At 38.9% G+C, this 14,747-nt stretch overlaps 4 protein-coding genes across 9 annotated transcripts; 1 reads left to right on the forward strand and 3 right to left on the reverse strand.

The window, feature by feature from the left end:
- Positions 1–1,783: 1,783 nt before the first annotated feature.
- On the reverse strand, positions 1,784–4,364 carry LOC119767179 (sodium channel protein Nach). 4 transcript variants are annotated; one of them, XM_038255100.1, is made up of 12 exons: positions 4,255–4,364; positions 4,019–4,185; positions 3,875–3,935; positions 3,683–3,815; positions 3,486–3,619; positions 3,323–3,425; positions 3,166–3,258; positions 2,657–2,867; positions 2,542–2,589; positions 2,173–2,263; positions 1,985–2,103; positions 1,784–1,925 (listed from the first exon to the last, which is right to left on the reverse strand). In XM_038255100.1, the coding sequence occupies exons 1-12, from the start codon at positions 4,350–4,352 to the stop codon at positions 1,834–1,836; spliced, it is 1,350 nt and encodes a 449-aa protein (XP_038111028.1). In that variant the 5' UTR covers positions 4,353–4,364; the 3' UTR covers positions 1,784–1,833. The 4 variants fall into 4 exon arrangements, 3 of the variants coding, with proteins under 3 accessions (XP_038111028.1, XP_038111027.1, XP_038111029.1); XM_038255099.1 differs by having other exon boundaries at positions 3,323–3,428; XM_038255101.1 differs by lacking the exon at positions 3,166–3,258 and having other exon boundaries at positions 3,335–3,428.
- A 240-nt stretch (positions 4,365–4,604) lies between these two features.
- On the reverse strand, positions 4,605–6,323 carry LOC6046195 (rRNA N6-adenosine-methyltransferase ZCCHC4). Its single transcript, XM_001863391.2, has 4 exons — positions 6,206–6,323; positions 5,941–6,092; positions 5,478–5,875; positions 4,605–5,410 (listed from the first exon to the last, which is right to left on the reverse strand). Exons 1-4 carry the CDS (start codon positions 6,207–6,209, stop codon positions 4,666–4,668), a joined length of 1,299 nt encoding a protein of 432 aa, XP_001863426.2. The 5' UTR covers positions 6,210–6,323; the 3' UTR covers positions 4,605–4,665.
- A 972-nt stretch (positions 6,324–7,295) lies between these two features.
- Positions 7,296–9,657, reverse strand: LOC119767186. Of its 2 annotated transcripts, none has more exons than XM_038255144.1 (3): positions 9,447–9,657; positions 9,078–9,366; positions 7,296–7,708 (listed from the first exon to the last, which is right to left on the reverse strand). In XM_038255144.1, the coding sequence occupies exons 2-3, from the start codon at positions 9,217–9,219 to the stop codon at positions 7,614–7,616; spliced, it is 237 nt and encodes a 78-aa protein (XP_038111072.1). In that variant the 5' UTR covers positions 9,220–9,366; positions 9,447–9,657; the 3' UTR covers positions 7,296–7,613. The 2 variants fall into 2 exon arrangements, with proteins under 2 accessions (XP_038111072.1, XP_038111071.1); XM_038255143.1 differs by lacking the exon at positions 9,447–9,657 and having other exon boundaries at positions 7,296–7,597; positions 7,629–7,708; positions 9,078–9,431.
- Positions 9,658–13,651: 3,994 nt separating this feature from the next.
- LOC6046196 (microtubule-associated protein Jupiter) lies at positions 13,652–14,736 on the forward strand. Of its 2 annotated transcripts, none has more exons than XM_001863392.2 (2): positions 13,652–13,813; positions 13,887–14,736. In XM_001863392.2, the coding sequence occupies exon 2, from the start codon at positions 13,892–13,894 to the stop codon at positions 14,243–14,245; it is 354 nt and encodes a 117-aa protein (XP_001863427.1). In that variant the 5' UTR covers positions 13,652–13,813; positions 13,887–13,891; the 3' UTR covers positions 14,246–14,736. The 2 variants fall into 2 exon arrangements, with proteins under 2 accessions (XP_001863427.1, XP_038111022.1); XM_038255094.1 differs by having other exon boundaries at positions 13,713–13,736.
- Positions 14,737–14,747: the final 11 nt, after the last annotated feature.

The following is a 14,747-nucleotide window of genomic DNA, read 5'->3' on the forward strand; positions in this document are numbered from 1 at the left end:
GACTTGAGTCCGAATTTCTTTTTAATAAATTTTATCTTGCCTCGTTGATTTTCCAAACATGAAAAAAGCTTGCAATTCAAAATGTTTTTTTAGTTAATGATATCAGGGTATTTAACTTCAATTAACAAAACAATTACAATATAATTTAAACCAAAATAGATTAAAAATAAATCAAAAAACACATCTGTGAATGTTATCTGTATTTTTCTTTCTTAAAATCAAGATATATAAATCATATTTGCAACACTAGTATATTTATTTGTTTACTTGAAACAACCTAATAAAATAAATTTAATGAAAAAAAATGATTAAACATTAGTTCCGGCCCGCCACTGTTTCAAAAAAATCATATCTGGCCCGGAAGGCCAAAAGGTTGGACACCCCTGGTCTAGATTTTTAAGCGAAGATGGCGTTACGAATGGTGCACGCCCAAAATGTCAAAATCGCGCAGTGGTACCAACATTAGAAAAAAAAGTGGTGTGATTTCGACATTTTGGGCTCCATAAAAATATCCACGCGCGAGACAAAATTAGCACGCAGACATAAGCAAGTTGGCCGAAACCCGTGGTGTAGGGGTTAGCGTGGCTGCCTCTCACACAGTCGGCCTAGGTTAGATCCCAGACCTCCCGGTAGCATTTTTCGAAACGAGATTTGTCTGATCACGCCTTCCGTCGGACGGGGAAGTAAATGTTGGACCGGTCTAACCTAGAGGTGAGGTCGTTAGCTCAGTCCAGGTGTAGGAGTCGTCTCCTTGGGTCCTGTCACGGTGGAGTCGCTGGTAGGCAGTTCGACTCACAAATCAATGGTCGTCAGTTCGAATTCCTGGGTGGATGGAAGCTTAGGTGTTGTGGTTCCGCCCTAATATTATACCAGCTTGAGCAGCAAACAGGGTTAAGTCAGTGTTACCTAGAATACAACAATCGTGTAGCTGACGTAAGCTTTAGGCAGTTGTTGTGATGTGCGCGAGCGGACAAGTCGTACTGCCGGGAGTGACTCAAAACAGGACAGGATCCCGGATAGAACCCCCAAATAGATTACCACAAGTGTAAAAAGAGGTTCGCAATTGCCTCAACAATCAAGCCCACGGACTTCCAGTTTCGATTAGAAATCTCGCAATCGAGAATGCCAAGGCAAAGCTGTAGAGCGAACAATTTATTTATTTACATAGGCAAGTCGAGTCAGCTGTGTCCTTTGAGATATATAGTGGCCGGATCACGATTTTCGGGAGTCGACATGGAGATTTGAAAGTGACATAAAAATGTTGAGAAATGAGAGTTACGGAAATTGCTTTCCGCATAATTGATCGACGCCACCAACATCGTCAGCACAGCCGACAACCAAACTGCGAACAAAGCTAAACTTCGTTTACCTCGCCGCGATTAAAGCAAGTAGCTCGATTAATGCTCAGTAAGCAAAACCTCAGTACCTCATGTGTGAGGCTCTGGGGGACTTTTCGATTACAATAAAATCAGAACATTTTGGACAGTCTAACTAACCACATCGGCGTTATTAATTTCGAAACATCTTCCCTTCTACCATGGACGTTTTATAACTTGAGACATTCGGAGGACTAATGCTTGGGAAAACGGAGAACAAGAAACACGAATTAAGCTGATAAAGTGGTCGATAGATTGAAGTTGGAAGAAAAAAATATAAAAGAATAAAAGTTTTCGAAAAAAAAATTGGGCAGTAGAGGGTGAAGTACGGCTTTTTCACTTATGTTGTTACGCAACTTTTAAACTTTCTTCATCAAACTGAGTTGTTAAAAAGGACAAATTTCGAGTTCAATTGCATGAATACAAGCGCCTACAGGACGTTTTATTTGTTTTTTTTTTAGACGGATTTGCGTAACAATAGATACATGAATTCAATTAAACTTAGTAGCGATATTCCGAAAAATAATCCTCCAACTCCACCAAGAGAAACTGTAAGCAAAAGTAGGTTGAATAATTATTTTCAAGTATACTCTACGTAACTTTCATACCTATAAAGTCCAAACTGTCTTTAGCGACAATTCGCTCGTACCTGCTGGTGGGAACGTTCACCACTTCAAGTTGTACAAGGCCAGGATCATTTCCATCCTGCAGTTTTATCGTGTTTTCACTGAAATTTAACCAAGTGAAGTTATCAAACTGCGCATTGTTTAAATAACAGTAACCATTTAGTACGAACCCAATCAAATTAATCTCCATTTCCAAACATGACTGGATACAGCTTTGTTCTCCGTTAAACAGGACCTTTTTCGTCAATCCTAAGATGTCGGCTAAAAATTTGTTTAAAAACATCTTTGGATTCGGATTCTTCAGTCATATTAGTGACAAATTTGCAAAATAAAAACAGTCTTTTAAATAACATTATTGGCACAAATTAGAACTAAAAAAAAAAGCTGTGCAACAGAAATCGAGAATGTAAGAATAATTGTATGTTATTTACATATGGAGCATTTCCATTCGAGCAGTTTTTGTTTTTTTCTACAATGTATTTCTTATTGAGCGAACTGTCAAAAACTGCTCGACTGCGGGTGCTCCATTGGTCTCTTACCTTTAGATACACAGATGAGACCATTAAAGTCGCAATATTTATGCTTATCTGAAAAAAATAACATCGCCTTACTCATTTGTGTTAAGACCACAATTATTTACTAATCATTATTTACACTCTTTTGGAGATGTCGGTAACGTACAGTTGCACTTCTCGAGTTCTATTTGGATACGCTTAGTAAGGAAACAGTTAGTGAAACTGTACTCCAAAGTTTGATAAATGTTTTCGAGAGGCAAATGTTGGGAAATGTTCTCAAACGGAAATCGACACTCTCTCTTCTCGATAGGTTCAAACTTGACGTCCGGATAGTTGAAAATCTCAATTGTCTGAAAGAACTTTCAGGATTACACTTTGTATATGCTTGTAGTCTATATCTCGGGTGTGTTTTTAAAAAGCCGTAAGAGCCACCGTGACCTCTGACACTATTTTTTGTTTTTCTCGAAAATGAAACAAAATTTCATTTATTTTAAGTTGGGGGCACTTGAAGGACGTGTAGATGAACAATCTCGAGCATTTTTGATATTAGTTTTTCGTAAGTAGGTCGAATACCGATGCAAAAAAGATTTTGTTTACCAATGGCTCTTACGTTTTTTTGAAAACTAATATATTATTCAGTTAGTTTACACTCAGTGAATAATGCATGTTTGCGCCTGATTTTCTCAATCGAACAGAGGGCATCAGAAGGTATGGTAACTCTTCGGAACTATGAATATAAAGCTAAAAATAAAACAAAATTCTTATTACTTGAAAGTTTTATAAATAATAATGATTTTAAACTAACCATAAAACTTACTGCTTCTATCTCCTTGTATCGGAATTCAAACGTTCTCGTTGGACAATCTGTGGTGTATTTCATGGGAAGTCTTTCATATGATTTGTCTGCACTTCTAAGAAGATTTTGAAACAATAATAAGACCTAAGTTTGATAAAGCACTTTCACTCACTTGGAGTAGATACTGTTCGCAACAAAGCATGGGCCCATTTCGGTATCAAACCGCTCGAAAAAATCATCGCAATTATAAGGTTTGCCCAGAAACTTTACATCCATGAAAATTTCTGAACAATTTTGTGGGAAAAACTGATAGAGATTTAAGAATTACAAGACACCATATTGCACACTTTTGAACGTTTCCATACTTACAATACTTTGCATCGTTTCCAGATTCAAGTTACATGTTGCGTTCATGCCCTCACAAATAGCACCCCGAACTTCGACATTGCTGTTTGGGTTAACGAATAGGTAACTTTGCGCAACCCGGTAATAATTTCCAGCCCTTCGAGATAGATATGTTTGATTAAAAACGAATTAAAACAAAAATATATATGAGCATACTTAGCCGGCTTCGTTGTGTTTGTTTTAACCCAGTAATCATCCAAAAATTTACTTATCGAATCTGAAGTGGTCCAATGAAATACAAATACAATAAGACGATTAAAAGAAATAAAAGAGGCAGCTTAAAAGAGTTCTAGTCCCTACTCAAACTCCGCCCTTTTGTGTAGCAAATCGAGACTGCCGGAAACGTGTTGTTCCAGTGTAGATATGATGTGTCGACGTGAATTTGAACCGTTTCATCATTCTCCATGTACAGCAAAATGTGAATCATCGTTGCAAATGAGCAGGTTATCATGCTAAGCCAAAAAAGCCTACAGAAGGAATAGTGTTAGACTGTTCTATTCTTCTTCTATTAATAGTGAAATAAAAATCAATTTTACTTTGATGGAACGTTACATCGGTTGCCCAGATATCGCAATCCATGTATCGTGCAGTTACTGACAAAGTATTGCACACCTTGAACTATGCGTTTATTCATTGTCGGTGTTAAATGAAGACTGTCTGTTCGAAAATGGTTGATAGGAAAATATATATTTAATAAACACGTGATAAATAGTGTGCAAAATAGTTTGGCACAGTGTTAGTAGATAATTAACAGCGGATTATTAACACAGGAAAAGCATTAAATATTGCGTGACTAAAAAGCATTGTCAACCATGCTTGAATGAGTGGTGATTTCAACAGTTTTTTTTTGAAAATTGCGTTGGGATAAGAAAAGGAAACGTAAGAGTTGAAACTTTAGAATGCCTTTTTATTACTATTATTTCATTCAACAAACAATTGCACATCCGTTAGATTGGCTCATTTATTTCGTTGTGATACTTTCCAAGAAAGTAAACTTCTTTGGTAAGTACTTTTCTTTTCGCACAATCTCGCAGTATGTGAGCTTTACCTCCGCAAACCGCACAACCAACCTGAAACATTCGGGATATCCCGTAGCGCTTCCAGAATGAGCAACCTTTTTCCACGTGACCTCGACCCAAGCAGATGCGACAAGACACCATCCGTTTGTACTGCTGGCAGTTGTGTCCCTCAACTTGTGCACATCGACCACACTTGCCACAATGCACATAATTTGTTTTTACGCAAATGTGACATTTCGGGCAATGTTTGTACGGAGCTCCGTTTTTTGAGGTGCAGGCTTTGCAAATTGAACAGTGCGAGTTGCTTTTAAGAACACTTTTGTCGCATTTTTGGCAGTATTTGTACCCTTCCCCGGTTGGAAGTCTGATCATGCCCAAGGGAACGTTTGTGAACATTCGAACTGGCGATCCGTTCTTTATCGCTTTGCTACCTTCGCGGTACTTTTCGTGGTTCGTATAATTGACCTGGTAGTCGGCCATTTCCATGGAAGGCATCTCTTGTCGGATGTACGTTTCCATAAAGTATGGAAAAATCCAGAACGTTGGCAGGACTTGCTGAACGAAAGAGTTGATATGGTTGTACTTTTGATTAATTGTTTGAATTGTATTTGCCAACAGCTCGGTGCGACATCCGAACGGCGGATCAGTAAAAATACATATTCTGCTTGAAGGCCTGGAAACAAAATGTATCGAAACATTTAATTATCTTTTTGATTGAATTTCAAAATGCAGCAACTCACTCGACGTGTTTCAAATAGCGTTCGAACATTTCTTCGTCACATTTTCCACGAAAAAAGAAGTGATTAAACATATTGTAATGAATGAAATGCCTGTTGCTGTAAAAGTCGTGAAACCGATCATCAATATCGAGCAACATCGAATCAATTGACGTTTTCTGTAGCAAGTGCTCGTGCAGACGTGGAGCACCAATGCAAAGTACTTTGGTAATTCCTATCTGTGTGAAAATGCTCTCAAAACAGCTTAGCGCACGATTTGTAAAGAAATATTGCGCTTCTTCACTGTCGAAACTCAACGGGGCGAGATGACGAGTTGGCTCCTTGGTGTCCACCGGATTAGAGCTTTTTATGTAAGTCCTTCTGTTGGAAATGATGTTTTCAGCTGTGGGCGGCTTTTGTACCTGTAATAAGCAATAACGGGTTAATGAAGTGCACCAATACGAAAAGTTTATCATGAAAAAGCTACCTCCAAAGAACACTTTCCATCTCGAGATGCTGTACAAGCGTAAAACTGATCCTGGAGATCACCTTTTCCAATAGTTCGTTGTAACAAAACTGTTGGACCATGCTGACAAGAAGGATTTTTTGAGAAATCATCCAATACTACTTTTATTGGGGCTGAAAATTGTTTTAGAAACGAGTATACAATTAAAATTTGAAGCATTAATTCACTGTAAATTTAATGCGGTATTTGAGCTCCTAATGTGCCGTGCTTTAGCATCGTAACTTACCCATTAATTACTGGTTCAAGCAAACAATTCCACTCCTAAAAACTCCAGAATCGTACTGTCGGTGCCGCACAATGTAATCTATTTAAGGGACCATCCATAAACCACGTGCACAATTTTTTCGAAATCTCAACTTCCCCCCCCCCCCTCCCTTCGTGGACAAAACAAAAAAATCTTTTATTGTATGGAGCGTGGAAAATCGCCATACCCCCCTCCCCCTAAAGTGCCCATGTGGTTTATGGATGGCCCCTACGGATATACGGGTGCCGCATGGTGCAAATCAACACGCTTATCTCGCTAAGACAGAATGTTGGAACTCGGAATTACTCAATGTGTTTAACGTGTACTTGGTGTTAGAATACTCAAAACTGAGTATTTTAGTGTAGGTACTCAAAATATAGCTTACAATTTAAGCGGTTGCTTCAAAAACAAAAATTACTTCAAGAGTTTTTTTTAAAGGTCCAATTAACTATTGTGTTTCATATGTTTATAAGGCTTTCTAGGCCCAATGAAAAAAATATAATTTAACTCAAAAATGACGAACTCCTCGTCACAGTGTCCTGATGCAAACAATGATCGAGCTGTAGCTGTCACAGCCCTGCGAAGTATGTTGGCTGACATATCGGGCAGCCAGTCAAAAAAACCAGCTAGAAGTCGCCTGACAAAAAACTTTTGCTAGAAAGAGATAGGAAACCTGATGCAAACAAACGTCCAGCTGTCATGTAAACATACTTTGAATGTGTTGGTAAATTTCTGACTAGAAAGCCTTATAGGACCTGATCAAAAAAAGTCTAGACATAAACTCCCTGACTGAAAAGTCCGTCGGACGTCCGTCGTTTGTCGTCCGTGCAATCGTACGACGTCGCACGACAATGTCGCGCGACTTTCGCACGAATGTCAGACGTTTTTGCACCAAAATGTCGTATTTGTCGTACGATCGATAATCGAAATTGTTCGACATTGTCGTACGACATTCGACCGACGTCGCACGGTTTTGTTATTTAGGATGTCGTGCCTTTGTCGTGTGCTGTCATTTTGGTATTTTGAGGTTATTTTCAAAATAAAATTCTTTTTGTTTATGTTTTTCATTATTTTTATTCATTTGTATTAGTTTGCACTCTCCTGGCACTTTGTTTTTGAAATATTCACTATCACTGCAGCCATACTTTTCTTAATTTCGCTTAGTGACGGGATTGGCCGTTGCACAAGAAGGAAATACAAACCGACTCCTTTTGGTCCGACGATGGCCAACCACTTTTGGAAAGGTTCTGCTTGTCTACCCTTCCAATGTTCGAGTGCTGCCCCGTGGGAAGTTTGTCCACCTCGATCGCCTTCACCCGGTGGATGTTCTCGGCCGAAAGTATCTCCAGGAAGAAGACTGAGTTTTGATAATTGCACTTTTGAGATTCCGCTAGAAGTCCAACACCACCAACGCATTTTCATTGTTCTTTTCCTCTTGCTGGTCCACGTCCAGCAAAAAGCACTCTGGAAACTGTTTGTACAGAGCTGGAACGAATAAAATAATTTAAAAAAAATTGCAGGATTCAAGAATTTAAAAATATTAAGACATGACGTGTTTTATAAATATTTTGCATTTCAAAATTTTGAGAAAGAAAGATTCATGTTTTGAAACTTTAAAGCTGACTTTCTTTAGAATTTTTGGGTTTAAAAAAATTAAACATGTTATGTTTGATTTTATTGTGGGTAGCAGTGAGGTTCTGATATATCCAATGACAAAAATAAATATTTTCAAAATGCCGTTGCAAATATTTTTCAAAGTTAATATCAAAGTTCATAAATAATATTTATTAAAAAAAACCCCCAAATAGTTGAAATCACAAAATTGTAAAACATAAAAATAGATAATTTTAAAAACTTATTATCTAGTTTATTATTGTATTTTTTAGAATTACAAACCTCAAGATATTAGGAATCAGAAATTTTAAAATGTTATAATATTAAAATATTAAAACGAAAAAATTTGAAAGTATTAAGACTTTCAGGAATTTTAAAACTTCTAAATTATTTGGAATATTAAAACTTGAAGAATTAAATTACAATTTTCCAGAATATCAGAATGTAAGCACTTGTTTTTAGGATTTTCAAATACTAGATTTTAAGAGTTCTGTAAAGCCGAAAATTTCACAATTTTAGAATCTATGAATGTAGGAATTTAAGAATTTTATTATGTTTGTAGTTTATGTTTATGATAGTAGTCTAGAGTTTTAGCATTTTATGTTATCTTGAGAATTTTATTAAAACTAGGAACATTATTTTTTTTTCAAATTCTCAAGATTATAAATAACCTTGAATTTTCTCATTTCAAGATTCAATGGTTTTTTAAATTATGCAATTTGAAGAATTTTAAAAGAAGCAAGGAATTGTGTAAATTTAAAAATTTAAGAATGTTGGAATTTTTAAACTTCAAATTTTTATATTTTTTTTTTGAATTAAAAATAAAAATTTATGGAATTTTAGATTGATAGTTTTAGGAATTTTAGAACCTTCGTTTTTTTTTAAATTTAGGATTTCAGAAGTTAAGAATTTTGGAATTTTAAGAATTTTTAGTTTTTTATTTCAGAACGAAAGAGTTATATATTTATTTATGTTTGGATTTTAAAATTTTAAATACATCATTTACCCTCCAAACTTTAAAAAAAACTTAATCTTTTTAGAATTTTTGAAATTAGGATTTCAGAAGTTAAGTTAAGAATTTTGAAATTTTATGAATTATTAAATGAAAAAATCTTAAATACAAAATTGTGCAATTTCAAATTGAATATTTTTCTTCGTCGAATTATTAGTTTTATGTTTATGTTTTGTTTTGCGTCATACAAACGCACTCCCAATACACCTCATCCAAAACACTACTCACCGGTTCCATTAACAAATTCTGGCTGTTTAGAAACGTCGCGGGAGTTTATTATTTCGTCCTCCTCCACCTTTTTATTCAAGCGGAACAGTGATTGACTCCCGAGCTTGAATGTTCCGTCTCCCTCCTTCTGTTTCCGACACATTCAACACTCGGAAACTCCTTCTCCTTTGGGAATGCAACTTCCGCGGAAAGCAAAACACCAATCCGCTTTCTCAATCGCAGACCGATTCTTCCCGATACCGGAACATGGCCCACCGTCTTCGTCCTTCACAGCCACGACAACCGAAATCTGGAAATCCAGAACATAAGACTATGATTTGGCCGTTCGCCACTCCAGCCGAAACTTTCCGGAAAAGTAACACAACTTACCTGTCAATCGGTCAAAATCCTCCAGTAACCCAAAGGCAACGACAACTGGTTCAATTTGGTTGAAATCAAGTCCAAACAAGATCAGCTGAAGAGAACTGTCAAACTGTTTGCGTCGACGAAAATCGTGACGTCGAAATTAAGGAAAATCGATGGAAAAAACAATGTCGCGCATGTCGAGTGTTTGTCGTGCGTTTGTTGTCCTTTCGACCAATCGATATCGAAACGGTAAAATCAAAACCGTGCGACAACTCGTACGACGTGCGACATTTTTCAAACAGGGCTATTGCGCGTATCGAGCTGTCAAATCGCAACATGGAGTTAAACTTTGTCAGTGCAGTTGATGTCTCGGGTGAGTTTTCTAAAAGCCGTAAAAGCCACCTTGACCTCCGACCAACATTGCCAGATTATTTTGTGGGAGATCTGTATTTTCTTGAAAATAAATCTGTATTTTATCTGTATCTTGTCGAATTCGAAGCCATAGAAGATATTTTAATAATTTTAACAGCAGATTTTAGCTTTTTAAACATATTAAAATTAAAATTAATTTCTAAATTGTTGAAACTTTCAAATAAAACCATTTTAAAAAATCTGTATATACAGATTTTAGGAATTTTTGGGATGGAAAAATCTGTAAAATACGGATTTATCTGTATATCTAGCATGGCTACCTCCGACACTAATTTTCTTTCAACTCCAAATTGAAACTAAGTTTCAATTATTTTTAGTTTAGGGCCATTCTGAGCATCGTAATGCCAAATTTGTACATATCATTAGCATTAGCACTAGCAATAAAGGCCGCACAATTCCGGATGGCTGCACAACGCTTATCTTGCTGTAATTAAACGTATGATAGCACTAGACTCTCATCCGGTTACAATATTCCAACACGGGAAATACCATGTTTTCATCTTTAGATGAGCGTGTAATGCTAACCAGTAAGATAAGGGGCTCCTGGCCGGTACCTTGCTAACCTCGGGGATTGGAAGGTATGTTAGTAAACATCTATTGTCCGTTTCTTTCAAAGGTACACGCCGCGCGGCATTTCAGAATGTGCCGCAGACACTGTTGCCAGCGATTTTTTGCACTTTTGGTGCAATAAAAAAACATACATGTACGCGGTCGCATGATAGCTGCATCGAGCCAGAATTAGGGGATTAGATCATGTGGTTCAAAACGAAACTTTTTTCAAGAAAAACAAGATTTTTCCGACTGAATAAAAAATTTGCGAGCATCTTCAAACTATTGGGTACTAAACTGCCGTTCTACGCATAATTGTCTTATGTTAGTTTTGGACGATTTTGACTTTATGACATTTTTAAGTTTAGTTTGATGTGTACTTTAAGAAAAACACATAAAATCTGATACTTTGTTTGGAAACTCATTAAAATCCACATCAAGTCTGTTTGTCCCACCGTTAAACTTCTACGCATAATTGTCCCACCAAGTATTTTCTATCACGAAATCATTAGTTTTACGAAGTATTATGTCTTGTTTACCTGTTGTATAGCAAGAAAATCACAAATAAGGATGATAAACTGCTAACTGGGGTGATTAGGGACACATAGGGCGAATAGGAACCCACGGGACAATTATGCGTAGAAACACAGAAATCGGTCGAAAAATTTCAATCGCGTTTTTCTCAGTTGCACATTTTTGAACATGGGACAATTATGCGTAGAACGGCAGTAAAGCCAAGGGGTTAGACTCTCCGCACCGTTTTCGGAAAACCGTTTGTGTTCAAGAGTGAAATGGGTGCACCGCGGTGTTCGTGGGTGCTGGCGATGTGCGCGCACACAATTCACGCTTGGGGAACTGTCATAGCACTTTTTCGCACAACTGGCATCACTTCGCTTTGAAATGTCAAATTTAACGTTGTTTAAAAATAAACGCGTTATGAAAACTTTTTGAATTCCTGAAGTTCGAGGCAGCGCAGATTCCGGTTAATTATAGTCGGTTTGTGAGCGTTTAAGGGATTTTCCGGAGTGTCCTTGCTACCGGCGGTAGATCCAGCTGAAGGAGGAGCAGGACCACGACATCCGCGCTGTGAGCAAACGTCGTTTACAGCACAGATCCGAGTATGTTCTTTTCCGGGTTTGGAAGTCCGGCGAAGGAGATTGGAACCGATGTCACGGTGGCCGCGGTTCCACCGGTTAGGACACTAGTGACGAGGAGTATGAAGCTAAGAAGGACAGTGGCAGCAAGGAAGCAATCATCCGCCGCTAAATTGAACGAGACGGCCACCAGATGATGTATGTTCGGAAGTGGCAAGGACGACAACCACTGCACCAGCTGCGGCAAAACCGTTTAATTTTGGGTTAAGTTACATGTTCCTCATCCGGGCAAATTCAACACCCAAAACGGGTTTCAGTTTAGCCAAAATGGTCAAACCCGCCGAGTACAGTACCAAAAAGGCCGTCGAAAAAGGTGCTGATGACGAGGACGGCGAATTGTTCAAGGTGGAGCTTGCGTTGGTTGAGGAGAAGGGCAGCATCGTCTGGAATGGGCTTCTCGGACAGCAGCACGACGGACGGCGGCCCTGATAACCGGGAAATCAAGATTATGTTTAAACAAATAAAGAATTTGAGAACAAAAGGTAGCAAAATGCAAAACCAGCTTAGTATTTATTTCATCAAAAAAGAAGATGTCCTGTAACTCTTCCGATCCTTGCTCCGAGGCCAACATCGGACATCCGTATGGATGAAGTTAACCTCAAGGTCCTCTCCCAGATGTTCCTCAATATTCCACATAAAATCCGCCCCGTACAAACTAATCTGGATGTTTTCCACAATCGAAACTGCTACCTCAAACTACCCACCGCCAGACAAGTGGACACTCCCTGGTAGGTCGCATCCTTCTTCACCACGATCACGTTCAACCACTTCCGGGCCCGCTTCTTCAACTAGTACGCAATCAACGCACCCACGCAACCTTCCCCAATGACCAGCAGGTCACAGTGGCTCTGGTACGCCTCTCTCCGGTACCGTTTCAGATAGTTGTCCACACTCTCGACCGATTCCCGCTTCGGCAAGATAAAGTTCTTCACACGTTTCATACCGTTCCCGAGAATCTTCATCGTTCGCGACAGTGGGATGTGTAGTTTCGCCTCGACCTCCTCCGGCCCCCGTTGACCTTACCCATTTGTACCGTCGGATGCAAATTTCCAAGCACTTCCGTAAGATAGCGGCGGTAAAAATGACCGCTCCAGCACCACAAATTGGCTTGTTCCGCAGCCCTCCGGTGGCCGTTTACAGCACGGCTTCGGAGTAGAATTCGTCCTCTGCTTTTCTGGGGCACCATGGATGAACGACATTCAGGGATGGTTCGATGGAGGAACCGGGCTGTTACTTTGGCGGCTTTTTGAGCCTCAGAATCCTCAGAATCATCGAGCAGAGTAGCCGGAACCAACGTCTCAAAAATGGAATTAGTCAGATTTTGCGTATGTTGACCAGACTTTATTAAAATTAAAATAATAATTTCGTTTTAACTTAAATTTTGAATACAAATAAAAAGTCTTCAAAAATTGAACGCATTTTTCCATTGTTTGTTTATAAACAAAGATGTACATGACATTTCTAGAAGTGTTGCCATGTTTTCCCGATTTTTTCTCTGATTCGAAACGTCAAAATGGTGCGCGATGGTGCGCGAGAGTGCGCGAAGTGTGCGCAGGATGTAAAACGCCGTGCACGCACAGCGTGCTGAGTGTCCAACTCCTGAGTAAAGCCCTACACTCAAAATCAGAAGTACCCTTCAAAAAGGGTTTTATCTACCCTTTATCTGTCATCCCATAGAAAAAAAAACCCTTTTTGAGGGTTACTTCCACCCTTTTTTCAAGTTTACCGGTAGTAACCCTTTTCAAAAGGGTGACGACGGGTGAACTTGAAAAAAAGGGTGGAAGTTACCCTCAAAAAGGGTTTTTTTTCTTTGGGATGACAGATAAAGGGTAGATAAAACCCTTTTTGAAGGGTACTTCTGATTTTGAGTGTATGTAGGACCTATTAAAAAAAACTCTAGACATACCTCGAGACATACCCTTTGAAAAGGATGACGTTGGGTGAACTTGAAAAAAGGATGGAAAGTATCCTTTTGAGGGATACTTCAGATTTTGAGTGTACAATAATACCGTGTTGTGCATAGAAAATTACCTTTGGCTTTAGGACCCTATTTTGAGTACGCTGAGCAGCGACCAAGTTGTGTTTGTCTTGAATCTTATCGGTAAAAGATTAAATCGAAGCAACCGTGTTTGGAAAAGAAGCGTGTGAAAATTTGAGTGAAAAACCATTGTGGTAAAAGGTGCGGTCTGCTTGAATTGTTGTTAGGTGACCTCATTTTCTGTTTGTTGAAAAAAGGAGAAGTTAGCGTTACTTTAGGTGCGAAAATCGATCATTTTTTGCAAAGTTTTGTGTTAACTTGTCAACCGTTGAATTTTCCGCAAAATTGCAGACAAAATGGGTTCCACCGAGTACAGCATTGGTCTTTCGGACGAGAAGAGCTCCAGCCGTGTGCTGAAGCCTCCGGGTGGCGGCCATTCCGACATCTTTGGTTCTCCGGAAGTGAAAGCCAACCCACCGCGGCCGAAATACAACCAGCAGAACTCTTCCAACATGAACGGCGTGATGGGAACAATGGATCCGAACCTGAAAGGTAACTCAGCGCAGCCGGAATCGGCCCAGGCTGCAGCTTCGGACGCACCCAAGGCTGCTGGCCAACCATCGGCGGCTCCCGCTTCCGCCAACCAGTCGGACCAATCTGGCGGACGAGCCCGTGTTCCCCCGGGTGGCTTTTCGTCTGGCCTTTGGTAAACGCTCATGCTTGCAAAAATACTCGGGGAAAAATCAAAGCACATTGACCTACATCAACCAAAAGGGCATCACTTGAAGAATTCTTTTATCAAATTATACAAAACCTCTCTTACCTTCGTACTTATCGATTAGAATTGTATGCCTCGATTCACCGGCAGCCAGCCAAAGATAAATAACTCACTATCAGTATGACAAATATGCATTTAAAACGACTTCACCAACACCGTAAATGATCTCCAAAAAAAGCTCCTAATTTATCCTTTATCTCTCTCGTATAAGTGCTTGATAATTAGGATTAAAGAAAACAAAAAAGAAGGACCATTCCTGAGCACTTTTTGCAAAACTTTTCGCTTTCGAAGTCGATGTCTGACGCTAACTCTGCTCCAGCAAAAAAGAAAAAAAAGTACCGGAAGATAAATTGTAACCAGATTTGTGACAATTTAGATTTCTGTATTTGATTGCCTGAACAATAAATATGTAGTGCTAAAAGATGACTCATGTT

Source organism: Culex quinquefasciatus, chromosome 2 (assembly GCF_015732765.1).
Source record: "Culex quinquefasciatus strain JHB chromosome 2, VPISU_Cqui_1.0_pri_paternal, whole genome shotgun sequence".
Taxonomy (NCBI): domain Eukaryota; kingdom Metazoa; phylum Arthropoda; class Insecta; order Diptera; family Culicidae; genus Culex; species Culex quinquefasciatus.

Excerpts from the sequence above, each read along its gene's own strand:
- LOC119767179 (XM_038255099.1), bottom strand. The coding sequence starts at position 4,352 with ATGAATAAACGCATAGTTCAAGGTGTGCAATACTTTGTCAGTAACTGC. Across the intron at positions 2,590-2,656 it reads ACCGACATCTCCAAAAGAGT|ATAAGCATAAATATTGCGAC; the intron begins GTAAATAATGAT and ends TATTTTTTTCAG. Across the intron at positions 2,104-2,172 it reads ATGGAGATTAATTTGATTGG|TGAAAACACGATAAAACTGC; the intron begins GTTCGTACTAAA and ends GTTAAATTTCAG.
- LOC6046195 (XM_001863391.2), bottom strand. Across the intron at positions 5,876-5,940 it reads ATGGAAAGTGTTCTTTGGAG|GTACAAAAGCCGCCCACAGC; the intron begins GTAGCTTTTTCA and ends TGCTTATTACAG. Across the intron at positions 5,411-5,477 it reads CGCTATTTGAAACACGTCGA|GCCTTCAAGCAGAATATGTA; the intron begins GTGAGTTGCTGC and ends TTTTGTTTCCAG.
- LOC119767186 (XM_038255143.1), bottom strand. The coding sequence starts at position 9,219 with ATGTGTCGGAAACAGAAGGAGGGAGACGGAACATTCAAGCTCGGGAGT. Across the intron at positions 7,709-9,077 it reads AGAATTTGTTAATGGAACCG|CTCTGTACAAACAGTTTCCA; the intron begins GTGAGTAGTGTT and ends TATTCGTTCCAG. Across the intron at positions 7,598-7,628 it reads ACAATGAAAATGCGTTGGTG|CAATTATCAAAACTCAGTCT; the intron begins GTGTTGGACTTC and ends ATCTCAAAAGTG.
- LOC6046196 (XM_001863392.2), top strand. The coding sequence starts at position 13,892 with ATGGGTTCCACCGAGTACAGCATTGGTCTTTCGGACGAGAAGAGCTCC.